The 25242-nt window shown below is 41.0% G+C and overlaps 1 protein-coding gene across 1 annotated transcript in view; it reads left to right on the forward strand.

Moving 5' to 3' along the window:
- The window catches only part of Cpne4 (copine 4), a 470230-nt gene that overhangs the window by 324794 nt on the left and 120194 nt on the right, over positions 1–25242 (forward strand). The window contains exons 4-6 of the mRNA XM_047564415.1: positions 11682–11753; positions 14809–14883; positions 23156–23239. Of these exons, the coding sequence (XP_047420371.1) occupies positions 11682–11753; positions 14809–14883; positions 23156–23239 (231 nt within the window). The remainder of the gene's footprint in view (positions 1–11681; positions 11754–14808; positions 14884–23155; positions 23240–25242) is intronic.

Consider the following 25242-nt stretch of genomic DNA (forward strand, 5'->3'; position numbering starts at 1 on the left):
GGAAAGTCATGTCTGATTCATTCTATTGTCTTTCCTATTCCCATCACCTCTCCCTTCCTTTCATTCTCCTTTGTCTAATCCAGTGAACTTCTATTCCACCCTCCCCACCCCTTATTGTGTGTTAGCATCCGCATATCAGAGAGAACATTTGACCTTTGATTTTTGGGGGGATTGGCTTATTTCACGTAGCATAATAGTCTCCAGTTTCATCTATTCACCAGCAAATGCTATAATTTCATTCTTCTTTATGGCTGAATAATATTCCATTGTGTATATACCACATTTTCTTTATCCAGTTATCTGCTGAAGGTCACCTAGGTTGGTTCCATAGTTTAACTATTGTGAATTCAGCTGCTATGAACATTGATGTGACTGCATCACTGTAGTATGCTGATTTTAAGTCCTTTGGTATATGAGGTGCACATCATTTTCAAGTGGGGAAACCCCGAGTTAAACCCAGATTTTCTGACGCTTAAGCAATCCTGTGCCTTGGTCAGTTTGCAACAATCTTTTTACCAGCACTTTTAACACCAGATACAAAGAATGACTGGTCACTGGGAAGCAACATCTGCCAAGTCTGCATCGTCGGGGTCCACGGAATGGGGTCTTATGTCTTCAGGTCCCCAAGCTCAACAGACATTGGACTGTGATAGCTGCTGCAGTCTCTTGCTCCCGAGACCCTCCCTCCATTCTGTTGGAGCTGCAGGGGCCACAGGTCTGGCTCCTCTTCCTGACACTCCAGGGTTTCCTCCATATGACATGAGTTTAAGCCAAGCCAGACTTTCCATCCCTCCATTGCATGTCTTTCAGGAAATGGCTTTGTTGGTTTTCTATATGTGCAGGCAATACGGGATTGTTGCAAAAACTATTTAGAAATATAAAGAAAAAATAAAATCACCCCTCATCCCACCATTGAAAGATGACTACTAAATACTCTGGTGCGTAATCCTACAAATTTTTTTCTTATGATACAGATACATATACTCCTTTCTTTCACTTTTTTTTTTACATATACTTCTTTTTAAAATAAACATATGGTCACTTATTTATTCATGCTTTTATTGTTTGCTTTTTTAAATAAAGATATATAGTGAGCAACTTTCAATGTTCATGCATATACTTCTTCTGCATTATTTGTTTTAAGGGCTACATGGTATTCCATAATAACAAAATTCATGTAATATGTCTCCTACTGTGAACATTTCCAGTTTTCAAGAATTATAAACTTTTTGATGAGTCTATTGAATACACTTCTGCCCCACTGACATGGAATATTATTATTTTTTAGAATAAGTTAACAGTGGAATATTTGGGTATACCTTTTTTTTCCAATGCTAAAAAAAGGATTTTATTCTATTTTTTAAAGAAAAGTTTCACATTTGCAGGAAAATTGAAAATATAGTATGGAAAGTTTAATGTATGCCCCCTCCATATGCGGTTTCCCCTATTATTAGCACCTGGAATTCCAAATTATTTAAATTAATGAACCGACATCAATACATTAATATCAACTAAAGTCCATGTAAGCCTTTTAAGGTCTTTTATACAAATTGCTAAATATTCATATATTTGTATAGAAACACTCTAGCAACTTACACAGCCTCATACAGGGCACCATGCAGAGGTATTAACTGTATCCTCAGTAACACCTCCAACTTTTCATTGTGTGTCTTTTTTTTTTTCTATTTGACATACATAGAACATAATTTGCTTCATTTTTGTCCCTAGTACTTCCCTTTTTCCTCCCCTGCTTCCTCCCCTTTCCCCTTTCTCTGTTCCACTGGTCTCTCTTCTATCCATTTATTCATTGCTTTATTAAATGGGTGCCTTATGGATGTAGATAAAGGTGGAATTCACTGTGGTGTGTTCATATGAGTACGTAGCATAATTTGGTCAAAGCTTCAGTCGCCACACAGACAGGAAGACAGCCCTGGTCCTGAATTGGATGTCCCCCCACAGAGCCTGCGCTAGCCCCAGATGAACAGGAAGGACCGGAGCACTGAATCCCCTCATGCTCAGTCGCCTCATGGCCCTGGAAGTAGGTCCCCCCACACCCAGAGGGCTTGTTCTGGGGCCGAGGTGACAGTGAAGCATGGAGACACTAAAGTGGGCCTTGGCCTGGAAGTCGGCCTCACTCTCAGACCTGCTTCTATTTTTTCCCTCATAGACTCCCTACCACCCCTGCCCTTCCACTTATCGTCCATGCTTTAGAGAACCCCAAGTCAGGACTCTCTTCTGAACCCGAGACTCGTGGATACAGCATATGATCGCCCACCGCCCGCGGGGACAATCACAACACATACGCTCTCGATCACAGGAACCAAAAAAGAAAAGGCTTTATTCCACAAGTCTCAGACTTATAATGAGAACATCAGCCTATCAGAGAGTAGACTACCAGGAAAGTCAGCCTATCAAGGAACAGTCTCCAGGCAGTTACAAGAATCGCCTCATATACAGCAGCCAATCAGAGTTACTTCCTGAAACTTGTTTATGAGTAGGGCTTATTCTGGCAAGCTGCCAGGCACCATCTTAGAGATCAGGCCAGGGTGCGGCTCTGGGGCCCTCAGAGCCCGCCCCTGACAACAGCAGTCACTGGATCTTAGCTCCACTTGGATAACTCACAGATCCAAACCAAATCTCCAATCCAGCACCTTGACCCAAGTGCGCCATTTCCTCTTGCTTTTCCCACAGCCCTTCCATCGGCCTCTCCTCCAATGTACCCCACTCAGAGAATGGTGCCTCCATCCTGCCAGATGCCAGAGCTCTGGGACCTGGGAAACTTCCTGCATTCATCCCACTCTCCACCCCTGCCCATCAATCAATCATGAAGTCCCATCAATTCAGTGTCTTAAATATCTCCAGTATCTTAACCCCTTCCATTGCCAATATCCCAATCCAAGTCAATAGATCCCTGTAACTATCTCCAAGTGGGGACTGATTCTACGGGAGAGAAAAGAGGAAGAAAGTAGTATTTCCTAAGTACCCATGCTGCCATTTTAATACTCATACTGCACATGGTAAACACAAGTGGAAGATGATATTATCACCATTTCACAGGTGAGGAAACTGAAGTGCCCAGAGATTTAGCTGTCCAAGGCCCACTCCAGGGCCAACCTTGCGTGTGATTCTTAATCTAGGTTATGTAGCACGAGGGAAGATAGGGGTTCAGCTGGGTGAACATGGCAGCAGCCTACCTGAAATGAAATTCTCCCCCTTCTTGAGGTCAAGTATAAGTTTGGATCACTTTGCACATCTGGTAGTATTTAGTCCAGGGCCTGGGTCAAGTACCACTTCTGTCATTTATGGGAGGCAGGAGAGTTTGGCAGTCTGGAGCTAGACCATCTGGATTCAAACCCCAGCTCTGCTGCTTGCTGGTGTAAAAACTTGAGCATGTCACCTAGCCTTTCTGTCATGGACTAAGTAAGAGCTGGCCCCCAAAAAGGTGTGTCCATGCCTGAGAACCAGAACCTGTGAATGTGACCTTATTTGGAAAAATTCTTTACCCATTGAAAAGAGAGATCTCAAGATGAGGAGATCATCCTAGATTAACCAGGTGGGACCCAAATCCAGCAACAAGTGTCCTTATAATAAGAGATGCATGGAGGAGAGACACAGACAGAAGATGAATGGCCACGGGAAGATGGAGGTGGAGTGAGACCGTCACAAGCAAATCAGAGAGGGCAGCTTCCAGAATCTGGAAGAGACAAGATTTGGAATCTCCTCTGGAGACCCCGGAGGGAGTTTGCCCTGCTAATGCCTTGATTTCAGGCATTTGGTCTCCAGAATCCCGAGAGTACATTTCTGTTGTCCTTAACTGCCCAGTTTGTGGTAGTTTGTTATTGGCAGACTTAGCAAACGAGTATTCTCTGCACCTCTCATCTCTCATCTGCACATGGTCGTATGATGATCCTGCCACGAAGGTTGAATGAATCCATGCAGGTAAAGCACTTGAGAGCCGTAGCTACCACATAACAAGCGCTCCCAAAGCAGTATTGACGGTGACTCTCCAACAGCTGCGAGATCTTTAACTGGTAATAATGAAAATACTTGGTCTTCCTCAAAGTCAGAGTTAGCTCTTTCCATTTAAAAATGGTCAGCAAATCCCCTCACTGCCCCTCTGCTCTGTGGACTGCTGATATTTGGTTGCCAGCCTCCCTGTAGACAAGGCACAACCCGCCAAAGGTCGTGGTCGAAAACTGCCATGTGCCCCTGACCAGACAAAACGCTCTGGGTGGACACTGCCTTGGAGAAGCGTCCTTTCCTCTTTTTCCTGGCTTGACTCGGGGAGCAGGCAGAGGGTGGCTGGAGTGAGGGGGCAGGTGGCCTCTTGACTAATCACGGAGCCGGATCATTTGCGATGGTGGTGAGGCCTAACCCCAGAGCTGAGGCCACGGTGGATAATTACTGCACACGCCGTCCTTAAATCCCTCCCTCCCCCTCGAAGCTCTCTCTTCACTCCATCTCTTGCAAATGAAGTCAGAGAAAGGGTAAAGGCCTTTAATTACTTGAAGTAATTAGAACCCTGCTTAATAGAAAGCTGAAGACAGGAAGACCAAGCCAATAGATTACCATGGATATCATTACCTATGATATCACGCCGATCACCCACCCCAGGGTGGTCCTTTGGAAAGCTGAGGACTGTCCTGAATTTATATAAAATGGAAGCACAGACCCATCACCCCATTCCTCACCCACATGACTGAGAAATCTTCAGAACTGTACCTTTCCTAGTTCCTGCAACTTTTCCCCATTAGTGCATCAAGTCCGAATCAGCAGAAGAGATCAGTAGTAAATTTGAAAATACATCTTTTAAATCTGATCATATGGCACTGAAATTCTTTGTCTGCATACCTTTGCACTTTCTAGCTCACAGCTTCTCAATTTTAATGTGCATGCAAAACACCTGGGTATGCTTGTGAATCCATCTGTCTGGGGTTGGAGACTGAGACTCTGCATTGCTAACAAGATTCCAGGTCATGCTGCTACTACTGCTGGGGGCCAGAGTGCACAGACTGGGGAAGGGGCACATGTGTGTGGCAAAGGAAAAGTCCTTCTTAGTCCCATGAGTGACTTCCTCTCCCTCCTACCACAGCAACTCTTCCAACCTTCTAATGTAGATCTTGAAAAATAAATAACACCTGTCAATGGCAGGAAAAGGGTGTAAGCCATCCAGTGCACAGGCAACATCACAAGACAAAGCACAAGTCTTTAAAGTTTTTTAAAAAATGTTCTTTAAAATATATTTTGATTTTCTCTTTACTTGTCGTGCATTTGACAGGCAATAGTTTTAAGGGGTTACTTGAGATTTGGGCAAGACTGTGGGTCCTCTGGCTCAGCAACGGGAACAGGTGACCAGGACATGGAGGCAGAGCACCAAGACAAGGGGCTTCTGGTGTACTACCTATCTTGAGGCAGTCTAATTGCTACCAGGTAAAGTGATATCCCCCGGAAGTCTTGGGAAGGGGAACGTACAGGTGGGGATTTCCTTAAAATAGCCATCATTGTGATTATCACTACAAACCTTCCTAGGACTTTGAACCTGACCTTGGGCTAAACCAAACTCATAGTCTCCCACACCTACTGTTACAAATTACCACCAACTTGGTAGCTTAAAACAAAGAAATTTCTTCTCTCACAGTTTTGAGAGGCAGAAGTCCTACATCACAGTGTTGGTAGGACTACCCTCTCTCTAGAGGCCGAAGGGGAGAATCCATTCCTTGCACCTTCGGGCAGCTGCTGTTCCCTGCCTTGTGACCACATTACTCCGAATGTCCAGCATCTTCCCATCTCTCTCTGATCTGCCTTTTCTTTGGAGTGGGTATTGTAAGGGAATTTCACGGAACCACGCCAGACACAGGAAATCACATAAGGGAATTTATTAAGCAAACAGTGTCTCCCTGCAGAGTAAGAGAGAAAATGAGAGGAAAAGAGAAAGGAAAAGAAAGGGCGCGCGCTCAAGAGTGGAAAGCCAGGAGGATAGAGAAAAGTGTGTAGGACAGACAGAAGAAGAATGGAAAAAGATGGTGGGGAAGCTACAGTAAAACAGTTGAATTCCGCTGGGCTAACAGAGGACCAATATCAGAGAAGGATACTTGCAAACTGACTGATGAACCAATAGCTAGCCAGGATGTTCACAGATTGACAAGTGGTTGGGAGGCTGGGAAAATTACTGCACCTGATGGGCAAGGGAGCAGCTTTACATTATAGGTATCATCAACCTCCCCGGGTCCCTCTTGTAAGGGCACTTGGGAGGACACTGGGAGCAGTAGTTTCCTGTCTCAGGATCCTTGACCTCATCACAGCTGCAAAGCCCTTTTCTGTTTTGCCACATAGGTTTTATACGCCAGTTTCAGGGATTAAAGCTTTGATATCCGGGGGGAAGATGTGAGTATTGTCAGCTTTAGCTCATCAGAACCACATTGCAGAGTTCGACAGAGCAGAGAGGCTGGTCTCAGGATAAACCAAGGGTCTTCTCTCTGTCCTTCATGTGCTCCCTGCTCCTCATGCTCCTGTTTCCCTGCAGCTCTTGTACATGGAGCCTTCTCCCATCCCTCTTTGACTATTCAGTTCTCTTCCATGAGCCTTCAGGACTCGGGCAGTTCCTGTAGAAATGCCTTCCCTGATCTTCTGGGTGGGCCAGGCCAGGGAACCACTTGCTTCTCCTTTCCAAGTTGGAACCTGACCTATCTCTGGGAGGCAATTTCCCTGCCTGCTCTGTGTCATCACTTCAATCTCAACACCCGGCACATAATAGGTGTTCAGTAAAAATGAGGGAGTGAATCTTGGCTTCAGCTCCTGCAGGCTGGGTGTGTGAGTTGACTCAGGCTGCTGCCACAAAATACCCAAGATTGGGTGACTTAAACAGCAGAAATCTATATTCTCACGGCTTTGGAGGCTTGAAGTCCCAGAGCAAGTGCTATCAGAATTGACTTTCCTTCTTTTTTTTTTTTTTTTGGAGTGGGGAGGGGATTGAATCCAGGGGGGAATCTACATTTCCAACCCTTTAAATATTTGTTTCTTTTTTTAATTTTGAGATAGGGTCTTTCCAGATTGCCCAGGCTGGCTTTGAACTTGTGACCCTCATGCCTCAGCCTTGATTAGCTGGGGTTACAGGTCTGTGCCACCCCTGTGGCATCTTTTGAGGCTTCTTTTCCTAGCTTACAGATAGTGCACCCTGAGAGGGGGAGGGGGAGGAAGGAAGAGGGAGGGAGAGGGGGACAGAGGATGAAGGAAGAAGGGCGGGGGAGGGCAGAGAGGAGGTAGGAAGTAGGAAGGGGGGAGGGAGAAGGAAGGTGGTGAGGAGGGGAAGAAAAGAGCTCATTTGTGTGTCATGCGTCTTCCTCTTCCTATAAGGCCACTAATTCTATCAGGTTAGAACCCTGCCCTTATGATCTTGTTTAACATTAATCATCTCCTTAAAGTCACCATCTCCAAATAGTCACTTTGAAGGTTAGGGCTCCAATGTATGAATTTGGGGAGGGACACGATTCAGTGCATGACACTGTAGTCCCTGAAACAAACCCCTAAACTTCTCTAAGCCTTGCTTCCTTCATCCCAGTTTCTTGGGAAGAAGAGAGTTTGTTCATGAAATGGCAAGAAATGCTGTTACATGAGGAATGTCCCATGTATTCTCTGACACAGAGAGCAAGGGTCTTGGTTGTGTTCCCGAGAAACAGACAAGCCTTGGAGGGTAGGTAGATCTTTGGAAAGGTGAAGGAAATGGCAAGGGAAGAGCAGAGAAATGAGATGGGAAAAGAGAAAGTAGTCAATAAAATAAGAGGTACGTTACTTAACAAATCACCCCTGTGAGCAAAAATCTGGGCATCTGCAGAGAACAAACACTTCAAGTCTTAGAACGTAGGTACTGGGGTATCTGTACACCAGAGCCCATCAATCATTGGTTGAGGTCTGCTCCCAAGGGGTGTTAATCTCCCCCAAAATCTCACTTCCAGCTTGTTCTGCCTGTAACAAGAAGCAAGGATACCAGAGAAAACTGTTGGAAACCAGACCAGCTCTGTAAGAGGAAGGAATGAGAGGTTCTGGGCAGGTTTCCTGTTTGCCACAGTGAGCTACCAGGACCTCTTAGTTGTTCTCTATAATGGTGGTCATAGAAAGTGTAATTCTAGTTCACAGTATACAGGAGATGCTCCTTGACAGAAAGTTCCTGAGGCCAAATGCATGTACGGAATGTCATGCTTTATGTCATGACATTTATGTCCCCGGGGGGATTTACAACCAGAGCTCTGTGAGGTCCTGCCGTTGAGATGTTAAGCTTGTTTTAATTCTATGCGCTCCAATTTTATTTACACAAAGACTATTCATTTAATAAGTACTCACCTTTTTAAAAAAGTGAATGTTTCTATAATACAGTTGGGAAATACCAGTTCAAGCTAATAGAGATGTGACTGTGAAGTTTGTAAAGAGGTTTTCAATCAGTTTCTGTCACCCTGCCCCTGACACATAGAAGGTGTTCAATAAATATTTTTTATTGCAACAGTTGTAAAGCAATTCCACAAAAAGCATTCTGAAGATATTTTTATTAACAATAGCCTCATGAAAAATCATTTTCTAGTCTAATTATTTTGAAGACTTTGGGGGAAAAAAACAGTTGAATATAAACTTGTTAAAATATTGACTTAAAAGTGTTTTTTTTTTTTTAAATACTGGCTTTCTTTACATCTTTTAAGTGAAACTCTGAGCTTTTCTGAAAAAAAAAGAAAAAAAGAGGATCTATGCTATCAGAAGCTGTTGTCCATGGGAGAAGACCTGCCTCCACCCCCAAATCTATGTGGGATATAGATCAGGGACCTCAAGGTCCTAATGTCCCTCTGGTCCAACCTTGCTAAAAAGAATGCTTCAACTTCTATTTGCTCCCTCTGCACTTTGCCCTCTTGTTGAATGCTGAGGTTTGCAGCTGCGACCCTACTACAGCGTGAAAAGAATCAAATTAGAGAATTTCTGACAAATGCATCCCCTTTAACCTTGATGCCAGGCAGACCTTACTATTTGTTGGCCTCCTATGTCAGCTGAGGTCAGGGTGAGTCCTTGTCACTCTCCTCATTCTCTCACAAGACCTAAGGTCTTTCTCAGGCTGGTGCAGCTCAGAAGCAACAAAGCATACATGATAAGCGAGATTTGCAACAAAGAGGCTTTTCTCCATAGATCACGGCTCCAGCTGGGCATCCCTGCTATTTTGGCAACACCCATAGCAGCCCTGTGCTTGTCCATCATTATTGCAATGAAAGGTTTGAAACCCACATTATTTACTCATTCTTTAGAGCTGAGAAGGAGACTTGGAGACTACAAAGCAAGTTTGTTTAGTCACTTGTATAGCCATTTCCAAAGAAGGAATATGTCCTGGGTAACTTGCTTATCTTCCTAGTACTTGCAAATGGCAGAAGCTGGTCATGGTAGCATTCTCTTCCCACCCTGTAAATGGAAAAGTTGGTGTTTCTAGATAAGAGGAGAGTGAACTATGCCATCCAGGTTCTCAGGCTGAGTCCTTCCTTGAGGAATGATAATGTGGATCTTGTAAGATGGCTTAAAAAATAGTTGACCCAATCCTGGCAAGCTCATGAATGGGTTATGACAGTACAGAGATGGTTGAGATGGCTGTTGGCATCAGTTGAAGTCATGGGTAGGTAAGCAATGAAACACAATGACAATAGAAAGAAATATTTCTATTCTACTTGGGAAATGGGATATGTTGCCTCATTTCATTCAGACGTTGGCCTGGCTGCTGCTTCCAGGTGAACCTTACTTTGTCATTTATTCATGTGTCTTTCCAATCCACTTAATGAAAGACCCATAGAGAGAAACTATTAGCTCCATGAGGCCAGATGGTGCATCTGAGTTTGCTTCCACACTAAGTGTCTTGCATCAAGTCTAGCACACAGGAGATACTGTGCAAATATTTGTGGAGTTGAACAAAACATCTGCCATATGTACTCTTTAAATAGAGGTCGTCATTGTTACCATGGAGGTTGTCATCATCTTCATCATCATCTTCATCATCATCATCATATCATCACCAGGTAACTTTTTATACAAAAATTTCTTCTTCTTCAGATCCTTAAGTCAGCTTGACCTAGGCAGGTTTTCTGGACTTTCTGCAATTGGCACTTAAATGCTCTTGATGTTTTCGCTGCTCTAACACAGAGACAAAAATGTGTAGTATGAGAATATCGAAAGGGTGTGTTTCCCTGCCTGGCATGGGGATTTCCTCTCCAGTTTTCCTGTGACTATGTATTATATTCTATTACTGAAAAAAATACACCAAAACTTCATAGCTTAAAAAAATAAGCATTTACTATCTCACAATTTCTGTGCATCAAGCACGACCGGCATAATTCCACATCACATACAACCAGAAGAAGGAGAAATTATACTCCATTTACATATGATGTGTCAAAATGAATTCTGCTGTTACTTATAACTAGTTAGAACAAATAAAAAATCAGGATACAGTTTTTCTGGGCCTCTAGATCTGAAATAATGTGTAGTTAGTTATCTCTGGGTTCAATTTAGGGGTAGATCTCCATCCTAGCTTGTGCATATAGCTGTTGGCAGCCTCAAGTTCTCACAGGCTGTTGGTTGGGGACATCATTTCCTTTCCACACAAGTCTCTCTATAGGACTAACTTACTTCCAGCATGCTTTCCCCAGAACAAAGTCTCAGAGAGATGAGAGAGACAGAGAGAGAGGGGGGGGGAGAGAGAGAGAATGGAATGAGAAAGATGAAGTCATGGGCATTGTATAACCCAATCTCAGAAGTGGTATAGCATTATTTTGGTGACATTTTGTTCATTAGAAGCAAGTCAGTGGATCCACCCCACATTCAAGAGAAGGGGATTACACAATAACAAGAATACCAGGAAGTTAGGATCTTTGAGGACCATCTTAAATAGAAGATGCCTACCACAATGGGTGATGTTGTCCCCAAGAATGATTCTTTGACCCTTTTCTCTTTGGGAATCATGGACTATATACACCTGGACCTCAGTACCTTTCCAAACTTCTCTTTCAAAAAACAAAGAGGGAAATCAGAGAATGGGCAGGTTCTGCTAAGGATAATTTCCAATATGATAATGATTTTAGTTGTCAATTACACATGTGCACCACTGTTACTGGATCATGGGAGAGGACCCCAGCTATGCCTCTTGGCTTGTCTGAGCATCAGTTTCCTGATGATTGACTTTGTATCCTCCCAATGAATATATTAAGAACAGAACTCTAGAGGTTGTAGACATAGAAGCTGCATATCTAGATGTTGGGTTGCTTTCCCTCCCTGCACCCCATCCCCCACATTGCAGGGAGGTATGGTGCTAATCTGAGATCATTCTGAAGCTTCATTTCTATTATCTTAATGTACACGTTCAACATTGTCCATTTAACTTTGATACAAAGGCCTCAGCAACTATTAAACCTCCTTCTTCCTAATTGACTGAATTGTCTATAATCCCTCACTCCCTTTCTTATGCCACACACCATAGGAGGAAAGAAAAAAAGAAAGGAGTAACCAGTATTAAAAGAAACTCGTGGAAGAACCTTGGAATATAAATGGACATCAATAGCATAATTTCAAGTAGAGCTGTGAATGCAGAATTTTGTAAGGGAAAAAAAATTTTAAATAGACCTGCAGTTCCATGACTAGCATCTCTCATTTTGTTTCCTTTTGTGCAGATTGTTTCGCAGAGAAAGCTGTCCAAATCCTTGCTGAAGCACGGGAACACAGCAGGGAAGTCTTCTATCACGGTGAGAGCTCCCTGGGCAGCCCCAGGCCCAGGTTTGCCCAAGCAAACCCAACACTTGGGAAATAGACCCTCTGCCTACTGGGCATTTGATGCTACAACTGCTGAGCTATCTAAATTACCTCTTTCTTTTTTTTCTTCTTTCTCCTTCCTGACAATGCAGTTTTGATCCTTCTACCCTTAGGGGAAATGGGGAAGAAAAAGGATTTGAAAATGAGGTTACTCACTTCTCCTAAGCACTTCTGCAATTGCGATACAGGTTTTAGTAGAGGAGAAAGTTGATACTGCTGAATACAGTAATAATAAGGAATTGTCTTGGGTTTTCAAATCATCAAAGCTACCCACCCCTGCCCTCGATTTAGAATTAAAATTTGTGTTTTGTGTTTAGTAGCATTTAGTCCAAGATTGGATTTGTTGCCTGAGAAGCAGATAGCCCAGCGTTTAACACCCTCTTTGATATAATAGTTTAGAGCTAATTTGTCCAATCTGATTCTGTAGCTGCTAGAAGTGATCATTTAAACAAACAAAATTATTTAAAATTAAATAAATGCTACTATTCAGTTCCTTAGTCACACTAGCCATATAGTTCATTTAGCCATATAGTTCATTTAGTTCACACATCCATATAGCTCAATAGTTACATTTGAATGGCAGCTACTTTACTGGATAGTGCAAATTATAGGACATTTTTATCAATGCAGAATGTTCTTTTGTAAAATGCTGAAAGTATTTCTAAATAGTAGTGGAAATTTTCATATAGCACTCCTGGAAGTTGAAACTTTGACATCTTATATTTGAGTCTTTGAGAAAAGTAGAGAAAGTTGTCTAACCATTTAACTGTGTGGATAAAAAGAAAGAGAAAGTTCAAAAAAAGTACTAAGAAAATCTAAATTGCCAGGAAGGCAAATTGCAAGGAGGCAAAGCTCCTGACTTATTTCAATTACTACTTTTTAACTTGAGACTGACTCGCTCATTTTCTGAAAGAAGAAAGCAGTTTTTTAAAAGGGAAAAATTCAAAAGGGTCTCTTTATGAATTGTGGTCATTATGTTAAGAACTTTTAACTGAGTTTGTTGCTTGAATATTTAATTAATTTATTTTTGTGGTACTGCAGGTTGAACCCAAATTTCATACATGCTAAACACATACTGTACCTCCAAACTACACCCCCAACTCCTGTGACTTGAATATTTTAAATGACATTGTCAAGTCAAAGCTTCTTTCTGCTATACTGGATAATGAATCAAATGGTCTTTGAAGAGCTCAGTAATGCTCTAAAAAGTCAAAGGTTTACTCCCAAAGGCTGCAAACCCAGTGAACCCAGGTATAAAATTTGCTGTGGTTCTTTCCCTGAAGAATAAACCTCATCTTCCCACCTATGCTCTAAGATGTCTTGGAGATGTTCTTCCTCCATAAATCCCAGAAAAACTTAATCGTCTTCTTAATTTTAAACATTTAAATAGTTCCTTTAATCTTGGAATCTTGTTTTAAGCCTAAAACATTGGCTTTAGTAGCTCCTGGAAAACACCTAAAAAACATGTGAAATTTTTGAGGTCTCTGCAGATAGAAAAGATCAGAACTTTGATCAGCTTCCCAAAAGTATCTGTGACCACAAAATAGGTAAGGACCACCACTCAAATAGAGTGTAAAAGGTATGGGGTGGTAAGGGACAAAAGTGAACCAAATAAAAATATAGATATGATTCCCAACTTACCAAGCAGTTCTGGAGTTTTTCCTGTATGACTTGAGTCTTTTCTCATATACCTGAGTTTTTCTTGTATACCCATAAACTTGTGTTTCCAACTTTTAGTTGCTCACACTTTTGGGGGTGATCCCTTTTACTTTCAACATTTTTAGCCTTAATTTTAGATGTAAATAACTTTACATTTTCCCAGAGGCTGCCAGTCAGTATTCAGAGCAAGTCCTAATGGAAAAGTTGAGCTCAGATAAAATGGAATTAAAATTGAATTAAATCTCAGTGTCTTAATATAACCAATTTGATAAGGATGATTTTGTGCTGTGGTTCCTGAGTACATGTGAAATCCTAGCATATAAATGTCATAAGCAACTAGCCTAGCCCCTAGATTTTGTTGCCTTTTTTGTTACTGCTTTTCTCTTGACTTTTTTCGCCAACTTCTGCTCTAAGATTTTGAGAGTCACGGGCTAGTAGGTATTGGAAAGTGACATTATGAAAGAGCCTATTGGACAGGAGTATCTTCTCATTTTTGCAAATCTTTGTCAAAGTGTAGATGTTTCTTTCTCTTTATTTTCCTTCCTCTTCCCTTCCCTTCCCTTCCCCTTCCTCTTTCTTCCTTCCCATCTCTCCCTTCCTTCCCATCTCTCCCTTCCTTCCCATCTCTCCCTTCCTTTCCTTCCCTCTTTTCTTTCTCTTTCTTTCTCTTTCTTTCTCTTTCTTTCTCTTTCTTTCTCTTTCTTTCTCTCTTTCTTTCTCTTTCTCTTTCTTTCTTTCTTTCTTTCTTCCTTTCTTTCTTTTCTTTCTTTCTTTCTTTTCTTTCTTTCTCTTTTCATCTCAGAAAGCCCAAGGGCAATCTTGTGAAAAACAGGAATTAAAACATGTTTTTGACGATCAGGGTCTGCAAAAGACACAAAGACAAGTTTATCCCTTCATCCCTTGTTGATCTGACTCTGAATAGTAGAGAAATATGGTTGTCCTTCCTTCTTCATAACTCCCCAAGGAAAAAAATATACATATCACTATTTATGGAGGTACCATACAATGCCAAATGACCTTTAAAGAAAGAAGCTCTTCCAAATTGCTATCCTCGATATTTCTTCCTCCAATATGGGTCCCATCTCCCATATTCTCAGGCTCAGCATAAATGTAATCTAGTTGTCCACTGCTGTCTTTTCCAGGAATTTCCCTTCAACACCTAGAAATGGTGTTGAAGGGAAAACCACCTTTACCAGGGTTATAGAAAAACTCCTTGCCCAATGTCTGTTCTTGTTGATTTTCAGACCAAGCATGAGTTAAATTTGCCTGCGGTTTTCTGGGCTAACAGGTCGATCCTCCACTGCAGCTGATGTGTGCTTTTTCCTCCAGGTGATCGCTGAAGAATTATCTGGCAATGACGACTATGTGGAACTGGCATTCAATGCACGAAAATTGGATGACAAGGTAAAGTGTTTGGCATTAACCTTATTGAGGGAACTAATAAAGCTAGCACACACAGTTTAATCAGATTTCTCCCCGAAGCTATTTTTCCCTTTCAACCCACATTATTAAACAGATCAAAGATTTCAGCAAGGTCTTCAAAGTAAGGCTCTCTCCCCAAATTGAGAAGCAGTTAATGAGAAGGGGATGGAACTGTAATTAAAACAGGATAATCTCATTACACAAAGACTTCATTTATTTCCAGATGCCACAGGTCAGATGTGCACAGGAAAATATGATTTAACCCCATTGTCAGGGATATTCTAAGAGAGGGAAGAAAAGTGACATTTATTAAGTACCTGTGTTTGCCAGATACGGGGTTAAGAGCTTTACATACATTGTCTTATTTAGTCATTTGCACAACTTCCATGTAACAAATATTATTAACACTTTTGCAGGAGAGGGAAGATTTTCAAAGATAAAATAACTTGCCTAAGGTCAGGCCGTATGTTATTCCAGATCTTCTGAGTAGCAGACACCAAGACAGGATTAAATAGGCAAGGGTTTTAATGGTAGAAATGCCTGAGTGGGGAACATAACAGAGACAGGTAGGGAAAACCAACAGGCCATGATGAAAGTCTGATGCTGAATGGAGGAAAGAGGAAGGAAAATTTGCAGGTGGAAGTCGGGAACACCAGGCAGACAGGAAGTTTCAGCAAGGCAGTCGGGAAGTCCTAGGGCCACAGTCAGCTACTTCCAGGAAGGGACCTGCCTTAGCATCCCTGTGCCCTTGGTTACTGGCCAGGAGCTGCCTCAGGAAGCTTGTCCGCAGTGCAAATGCAGGGATGGATATCAGAGATCAATGGCCTGGAATTATTTTCCCTACAGTTATTTTCTATACAGTTGGAGGTCTGCAAGGCACATTTTCATGATCTTGCTAGTAAGTGGTAAAACTGAAGATTCAATCCCATGTCAGTTTAATTTCTGTCTGCACTTTTTCTAATGCAACTTCCACCCAATCATAGGCCATGTCAGTCACATGCTTACACACACGTGCACACACACACACCTTAAATTGCAGCCTCCACACCATTAAAAGAGGTGGAGGTGTCCTCCCCAACCTCACCACGTGATACCTGTGATTTCTATATGTCCTTAAGAGAAAAATCACATCACATCAATAAATATATTCTCATAGATCTCCATTTTCCTAGAGTATTACTAAAGAATTGGGGATTTAGGGATGCCATAGCACTTTCTCAAAGACTGATTTATGTCATTAGATTGAAAGCAGTAAAGTAATCTCTCCAAGAACTGTTTAACATCTTAAGCAGCAGCTTGTATCTTGGCCTATCTCGTTCACTTTCCACCTAGAAAAGGTACTCAGCCCGTTTATGCATTCACTGGTTCACTCTCTTATTTGCTGATTTATTCACTCATTCATCATTCATTTGCCAAACTGTGTTAGGAGTTTATTATGCACGAAGTCCTGGGGGAAATGCATACTCAAAAAGAAATGCCCTCTCCCACCACCACCTGGAATTCATCATCTAAGTAAAACATACATTTAAAAAAACAAAAATGTTACTGCCACGTTAGAATATGATCATCAATGTATAATAGGAGTGTCCGGGCAAAGGTAATTGATTCTGCCTGGGAACATCAGAAAATACTTTACCCTTATAAACTAAACACATTTTGATATGTTTAATGTCCTGAGCAGACTGTGTGGAATCTTTAGAAACTGCTGTCTTTTGGCATTTGCACGAGCTAGGTGCTGAGGCCTGTAGGTTGCATGGTCAGCTGGCAGCGAGCTTTTAACTATTCACTCCCTTTCCACTATTTTAACTTTTCACTCCCTTTCCACTATTGTATTCCTTCTCTTGTATCATCTACCTACATTTCAGAAGAGTTCACAGAACTGATCTGCAGTGTCTACGCTGGTGCCATTATGAGCCATTGGGTCAGTAGGTAACAATTTTAAGCTATTCACTTAATGGCTTTTAATGGTTTCTGTCCATCTAGTAGTCTCTTAAGTACCTCTAATTTGTCCTCTAACTGACTTACATTACAGTGCAAGGGGACTTGAAAGTTTGGAAGGGACCCGTTGTGTTTGAACAGTTTCCCTTCAGTCAAATGAACACTTGCTCACGGAACTGAATGAGCTCTAAATAGCACTTAATGTGGTTCTAAATGACCATTCCCACCATTAACAGCACTGATTGTCCAGGGTCCAGGGTCACTGCGGGGCCTCAATGACCCGGTACTGCAGATCCCAGTTCCTTTGAAATGTGACTGTGTCTTATGCAGATTCCTTAGGAATCCAGAGAACAAAGTAGAGGTACTTTGCTCCAGTTTGGATTGAAACGTGAACAGACTCAGGTGGAAAGAGGGCAAAGAATGGAGGAGCAGGAGGAGACCATAAAGATGATCTCACACAACCTCTGCAGGAAACAAAGTCTCAGTTTGGTCTGATGATCACCCAAGGACACATAGCAAACCACCACGAGCCCAGTAACTTACGTTAACAACTGGTTTATACTATTTGTTGGTTACAAATGAGTCATAACCCCAGCCCAGATTTTTCATCTCCTCAAACATTTTTCATTTCTCTGTGTTAGGAACTTTTTGGGCACTTCTAGTTATTTTGAATATATAATTAAGTGCACAGTTACCCTACTCAGCTATAGAACACCAGAATTAGTGCCTCTACCTATCTGTATTTTGGAACCTATTATCTAACCTTTTCTGTCCCCCAGTCCCTTCCTATTTCCAGGTGACCACTGTTTCACCCTTTCACTTTAAAAATTTCTTCCACATTGGACTATAGGGCAGAGTAATATGGCCTTCAGAATATTAAAGAATATCACCATAGCAAAACTGCAGTAAAAAGCCTAATTCTTTCATGTTCATTGCACAGACCATTGTACTTGACTTAAGATGGTCCAAGGACCATCTTATGGCTGATGATCAAGCAAAGAAAGCTGAGAATTCCTGATTAAAGTGACAATATGATTAGACCTAGAATTGTTATTTAGAAGCTACAAATATCTGGAACGTACACGATATTTTTGAGCAGATATTTTTGGGTGGTTTTCCAGGAATCAGATGCCTCCTTAATAGTGATCATCCTGATATTTATATAGTTCTTTAAAAAGGATCTTCATGCACTCGATCTTCTGTTGATAATAATCATAGCAGCCAACATTTTCAAGTGCTTACTTAGCACGGGCCATGCACTGGACTCACAAGTATCATCTTTTCTTCTCTCACCCTGCCAAGGCAAAGGGTGATACTCTTTCCACTAATGAATGGGAAACTGAGATTTGGAGAAGTTAAATATCTTACCTAAGGACAGCCAGATTATATGTAGGGTGTTGGAATTTTATTTTTAATTATTAATTTTTTTATTTTGATTCATTGTACACAAATGGGGTACAACTGTTGTTTCTCTGGGTGTACACAAAGTAGAGTAGCACCATTTGTGTAATCATACATGTACATAGGGTAATGATGTTTATCTCATTCTGTTATTTTTCCTTTCCCCCATCCCCTCCTCACCCCTCTTTTTCCACTATACAATCCATCCTTCCTCCATTCTTGCCTCCCTCCCACCCCACATTATGTATCATCATCTGCTTATCAGAGAGATCATTCCATCTTTTGTTTTCTGGGATTGGCTTATCTCACTTAGCATGATATCCTCCAACTGCATCCATTTACCTGCAAATGTCATAATTTTATTCTTCTTTATGGCTGAGTAATATTCCATTGTGTATATATACCACAGTTTCTTTATTCATTCATCTATTGAAGGGCATCTAGGTTGGTTCCATAATCTAGCTATTGTGAATTGAGCAGCTATGAGCATTGCTGTGGCTGCATCACTGTAGTGTGCTGATTTTAAGTCCTTTGGGTATAGGCTAAGGAGTGGGATAGCTGGTATATTGAAATGCTCTATTTTATTTCACATTCTTTTAAAATTACTATTTAGGTTAGCATGGAGTTGTCAGGAGAGCATACTATAAGACAAAAAAATAAAGATCAGATATAGTCTCAGTCTTCAAATAATTGGAAATCTAAGTGACTGTGAAAAGAGGTATGCAGATTCCTTAGAAAACTTGGAAGGGAGTTGGAATTTTAAAGCATTGTTAAAGCCAATGGCTGCATATTGGATTTTCAGTTATTTGAAGATAGACTGTATCTAATCTTTATTTTTTTGTCTTATGCTATGCCCTTCTGACAACTCCATGCTAACCCTAAATAGTAATTTTAAAAGAATGTGAAATAAATCAGAGCATTTCAATATACTAACAAGTGGAAGAAACAGGATATTGAATTATACATAGAGTATGACTACAGATATATGTATGTATTTTAAAAGGAAGCGAGAAAATAAAATGATGTCTGGATTCTAGAAAAAGATTTACAAAAATACCTGTTGATATTTATGGAATTATAAGTGGGGTTATGGGTCATTTTTTTTCCTTCTTTTCATTTTTGTCCTCTTTCTATTTTTCTGTATGCTGCAATTTTAAATAAAAAATGGTAGCAAAAGCTTAAATTCTCTATAACAAGGAAAAAGTAAAATAATGGATAGAGGTCTTCCATTGTGGTCAGCAGTTTTTAAGTATAATTAGTAAACACATCCCCAGAGGATCCAACATTATTCATGGATACAAAACTGCTGGAGAGGGAGCCCAAGGGCACATAGGAACAAGCGAGGGTAGCCCACAGCCACTCAGGAGGGGAGAGAAGGGGGAGTTCCAATTTTTTAAGATGAGTGTTGAAACAAATAGGCAAATGTCTCAACAAATTCATAGCAAAGAAAGCAGCTGGAAGAGTGTCTGGGAAAGAAATGGACCATTTCAGGAGGACACTAGGTTTACCAAGCAGGCTTGTGATGGACACATTGTGTGTTCTGGACAAGAGAAAGGCTGTGATCATCTGGTACTTTCAGAAGCAGAACAGAAGGATACAACTAGGTACTGTGCAGCCTGGTGTTCAGTTCCTCTTGGGTAAAGAGGAAAGCAAAAGAGAAGATAGTAACCCCCACCTCCCATCTCTTCTCTTTCTGGAATATCCTGGGCTGATATTCTCCCCTACAGAGCCGATCATATTGTGTCCCTGCTTAGACTCCTTAGAGGGCTGCCTGCTTCCTCGGTAGGCCAGCGTTGCCCCAGCAACTCCCTGCCGTGTTCTTGGGCTACAGTCAAGTTAAGGGACTTGATGTATCCCTCTCTCTGTTTACACTTTCACACTCTCACTCAGGCTATTCTCTCTCTAACGTATCTTCCTTACAACCATCTTCTCCAGCCAAAATTCATCAGCTCTCTTCTCTTCCATAAAGATTCCTTGTTCATTGATTTATTCATTATTAGCCCTGGGTTATTTGGTTTGAATACCTGTCTTACCACCAGACTGGATGGTATTTGCAGGACTGAGAGAAGGGTCTAGCTCTCCTTATATCTTAAATTAAGCATGAAAGTTTTACAATACAACCTGCAGATATTCTGCTGATCTCAAGACTAGGATGGCTGGTAAAGACATGGATTGTGAGGAAATACTTAGAAGTAGAAGCCAAAAAATTGCACAAGAGGAAATTATGAATTTGACTCTAGCTTATTAATTTTTAGGGATAAAAGATGACTGTTAAGGCAAATATAGACTTAATTCTGTTTTGTTGCAGTTTAGATTTCTAAAATAACACCCAGTGAAATATATAATAAGAGTCTGATAAATAAGGCAATTGCACAAATAGCTTGCTATCCTACACCACATACTTGTGTCCTTCATCCATTTGTTTATGTATTCATTCATTCAACCAATAAATACCATGAAGTGCTAAAATCCAAATGTTCTGGAAGATGCTGAGGAAGTAACAGAAATATAAAGCAAAGTAAGACCTAATTCCTCCTCTCTCAAAATTTATAACCCATTGGGTAAAAAATAAAGTTACAAGGAGGAAAGGATGTAGATAGTTTCTGCCTGCAGTTAAGAAGCACCTATTTTTTTTTTTTTTTTTTTTTGGTACTGGGGATTGAAATCAGGGGCACTCAACCACTGAGTCACATCCCCAGCCCTATTTTTGTATTTATTTAGAGACAGGGTCTCACTGAGTTGCTTAGCGCCTCGCTGCTGCTGAGGCTGGCTTTGAACTCACAATCCTCCTGCTCAGCCTTCTGAGCCCCGGAGATTACAGGCATGTGCCAGCATGCCTGGCTTTTTTTAACTTTTTTTATTTTGATTCATTGTACACAAATGGGACACAACCATCTTTCCTCTGGTTGTACATGAAGCGGAGTCACACCATTTGCATAATCATACATGTACACAGGGTAATTATGTCTGTCTCACTCTACTATTTTTCCTTCCCACCTTCTCCCCACCCCTCATTTTCCTCTATACAATCCTTCCTTCCTCCATTCTTGCCTCCCTCCCACCCCCTATTATGTATCATCATCCACTTATCAGAGAACTCATTTGGCCTTTGGATTTTTAGGATTGGCTTATTTCACTTAGCATGATACTCTCCAACTCCATCCATTTACCTGCAAATGCCGTAATTTTATTCTTCTTTATGGATGAACAATATTCCGTTGTGTATATATACCACAGTTTCTGTATTCATTCATCTATTGAAGGGCATCTAGTTTGGTTCCACAATCTAGCTATTGTGAATTGAGCTGCTATAAACATTGATGTAGCTGTGTCACTGTAGTATGCTGATTTTAAGTCCTTTGGGTATAGGCCAAGGAGTGGGACAGCAGGGTCAAATGGTGGTTCCATTCCAAGTTTCCTGAGGAATCTCTATACTGCTTTCCAGAGTGGCTGCACCAATTTGCAATCCTACCAGCAATGTATTAGTGAACCTTTTTCCCCACATCCTCGCCAACACCTATCGTTGCCTGTATTCTTGATAATAGACATTCTAATTGGGGTGAGATGAAATCTTAGGGTAGTTTCGATTTGTATCTTTCTTATTACTAGAGATGTTGAACATTTTTTCACATATCTGTTGATTGCTTGTGAATCTTCTTCTGTGACGTGTCTGCTCATTTCCTTAGCCCATTTATTGATTGGGTTATTTGTTTGCTTTAGATCATTCTCCCACTGAAAACAACTTTATGCATTAGAAAAGACACAAGAGACATCTGTTTGAGGGTCGTGAGATAGTACAGATTTGAGGGGCCAAGATTCTGGAGAGAGGAGAAAGTCATCAAAGTGATTCAGACATTCTGTGCAGACTTTCCATCCAAGTCTGATTCCTAAGGCACTGTGGATTTAGAGTCTGGAAAGTCTACCAGAAAATACCTATGAAGGAACAGAGAAACCGAGCACAGGTCTGGATGGCCTCCTGGGACTGGGAAAGAATAACTGAAGTTTAGGACAATTAAGAGACGCTTCAGAGAGGCTGTAGCTCAATCATCTGAGTGGATTATCCTCCTAAGATATTCACTCATTAGTAAATAGCAGCATAGAGAGAAACTGAACCAAAAATCTAGAACCAGGAGACCAACGGGGATAAGAGAGACCTGGAGAGGCTCAAGCCAAAGCCAGCAGTAAGGACTTATCAAGGAGAAACAGCTCTCACAAACATTCAGGTATTCATTTAGTACACTCCAAGGACCACACCTAAGGAGAAAAGGAGTCAGAAATAGATCAGGCCTTTTGTTAAGGACTTCCAAAGAAATCCAACCTCTGAATAGTTTAATCCTGATTGGATACGAGGGACTCCCCCCCCATTCCAATAGCTTCCTAGAAACTAAAGACTCATCTAAAATCTTTATAACCTTTCTCACATGGTGTGCATTTAATCAAAAATGAAGCATACCAAAAAAACAGATAATAGAAACAGACCCACGGGTGATGCAGATATTGTAGTCATCAGACGTAGACTTTATGAGAACGCTGATGAATGTGTTTAAAGCAACAAATACGTTGCTTCTCAAGGAACTGGGGTGTGCATTGATCTTTGAAGATTACTTTGGATTTCAACCAAGTACTTATTTCACAAAGGACTTGGAGTTCAGATGCAGCTTATTCTAGCCAGGAGTGGATCACAAGGATAAAGAACAAAGCAAGTGAAGGCATTGTGCACTGTCACAGGGCAAGGAGAGGAGAGTGTGGGTGGGACAGGAGCAGGATTTGGGAAGAGATGAGGAGCTGGCCCCCACTCCACATGTGGACAGTAGAATATCAGGGAGGGGTTCAGGTGGCTAATCTCTCTAACTGTTCAGGGATGGAGTAAATGAAGAGCAAAAAAACCCATTTTGTTGCTATTAATCTATTTTAGGATTTCTTCAGTAAATCTGACCCATTTCTGGAAATTTTTCGCATGAATGACGATGCAACCCAGCAGCTTGTGCACCGAACTGAGGTAAGAAGAGTCATCTCCAGCTATGCCGTTTCATCCAAAGACGATAAATTGACCTGTTTTGAGAAGCACCTTCTATGTCTTAATCTCTGTAAATATGCACTGAGACCTGGAGACTGCAATGCCCCCAAGATGTCTTTGCCTTTTTAGCTTGGTTTCTTTATTCTCAATTTATGTGTTCAGTGAGAAGAGCCCCTATAGCCCCAATTTTCCATTATTGATCTTTCAACAGAGATAACCAGCAACTTATTAGCAAAATATGAAAACTAGTTAACATTTGATGAGGATAGCTAGGTACCAAGCATTGTATTAAGTGATTTACATGCATTATTTTACTTGCTTCTCACAATAATCCCTTGATAGAATTATTATTATTACTCCTACTTTATAGATGAACAAACGGAACTTGGGGGAGGTTTTATCATTTTTCCAGGTCTTACAGTTAGCAAGGGGCAGAGATAAAGTTTGCACTGAGGTTGTTTAGCTCTGAGCTGCACTGCAGTTTTGGAAGTCAATCTACTTCACCAGGGAAAGTACCTCCACTGGACTGATGTCAGACTTGTCATGTGAATAGCAGCCCTGTCCCAAGGGCCACTTGTTCAAGCTACATTACTTCTCCCCACCTTCCCTCTTCTTTGTGCAAACAACCCTAAAGCTCATCCCTCATGAGCCTAATCCCTATTACACCATCTCATACACACAGGTAGCAACCAATCCCATTCTCCATTTGTTGTTTTTGACTTACAAGCCAGTCCAGAAGGGATTCTATAGTGCCTCACTAAGGAGGAAATGGAACAATTGTGGTGAACAACTTGGAGTTCAGAGAAGATCTTCTTGTGTGAATATACCAGTGACAGGGTAAAGAAAGAAGAAACCCATGATCTTCATGGGATATGGTGCAAGTACCATATTCTCACCACCCCAAACTGTAAATCCAACTCTGTTTTCCTGAAGTAACAGAGTTGCAGGTGTTATTAGGGGGATTTTCCTGTTGTTCTTAGGGGACAAGAATTAAATAATCTTGGATGGCCATGGATATCATTTATTATATCATTAGCATCTAGTAAAATATATTTAATAAAAGTAAAAAAATGAGTGGAGTTGGATAAAAATAATATGTCTGCTCTGTGCTGTAGAACAATGAGATTCTGTGGAACTTAACCCCCGGAAAAGGGACTAAAGTACGGCTCACACAGTTGCCAAAAGTGGTCCTTCATCACCACCACCAATCAGAGTCCCCTTCATACACAAAGATTTCTTTGGGGACATAAACTTTGGGGAGAAGTAAACTTTGGATGGAGTCAATAGTGGTATTTATTCATTCATGCTTTTGATTTAATCATGAATAGGGGCTTCAACCAGGGAGAAAGTATATGTCTACCATATTATTAAATTTCTTCTCTCACAAGATCCTCCTTCTGCTCCTGATAGCAGACTTCATGATTGATATTGGTAAATTCTCCTTTTCCCAAGAATCTCTAGAACTGCCCCCTTACCTGAAACTGAAGGGTTCATGGAGTCTCATGAGATATTTTGATTGTAGAACTTTCAATAGGTCAAGTAACATAACATTGATCTTTCCTCTTGCTTACTCAGTAGATAGAAAATAAATTCCCGGGATTACTATTCTCTTAGGGAAGGCACACATATGTGCAGACAGACACACATGTACATAAGCACATACACAGCTTTTAAATTTTAGATGAACTTTCTAGTTGAAATTTTGATCTACTAATGACTTTTTTCAAAACTGCTGCAATGAGACATGTTCACTTCTGCATTTTTATTAAAAAGGTGAGAAATCTGAAATTAACCCAAACAATTTTATCTAATTTTCCTTCTCACTATCACTTTGATCATCCTCAGGGTGTCAGGAGACAAGACAAAGTCACACAGGAACATCATTTCTCTAATGCATTAAAATAAATTTAATAATGAGCCCAGGAGCTAATCAATAATTCATATTATATTAAGGAATCCAGTAGAAGAAAGAGGGAACCATTTAC

The sequence above is a fragment of the Sciurus carolinensis genome, chromosome 9, assembly GCF_902686445.1.
Source record: "Sciurus carolinensis chromosome 9, mSciCar1.2, whole genome shotgun sequence".
Lineage (NCBI taxonomy): Eukaryota > Metazoa > Chordata > Mammalia > Rodentia > Sciuridae > Sciurus > Sciurus carolinensis.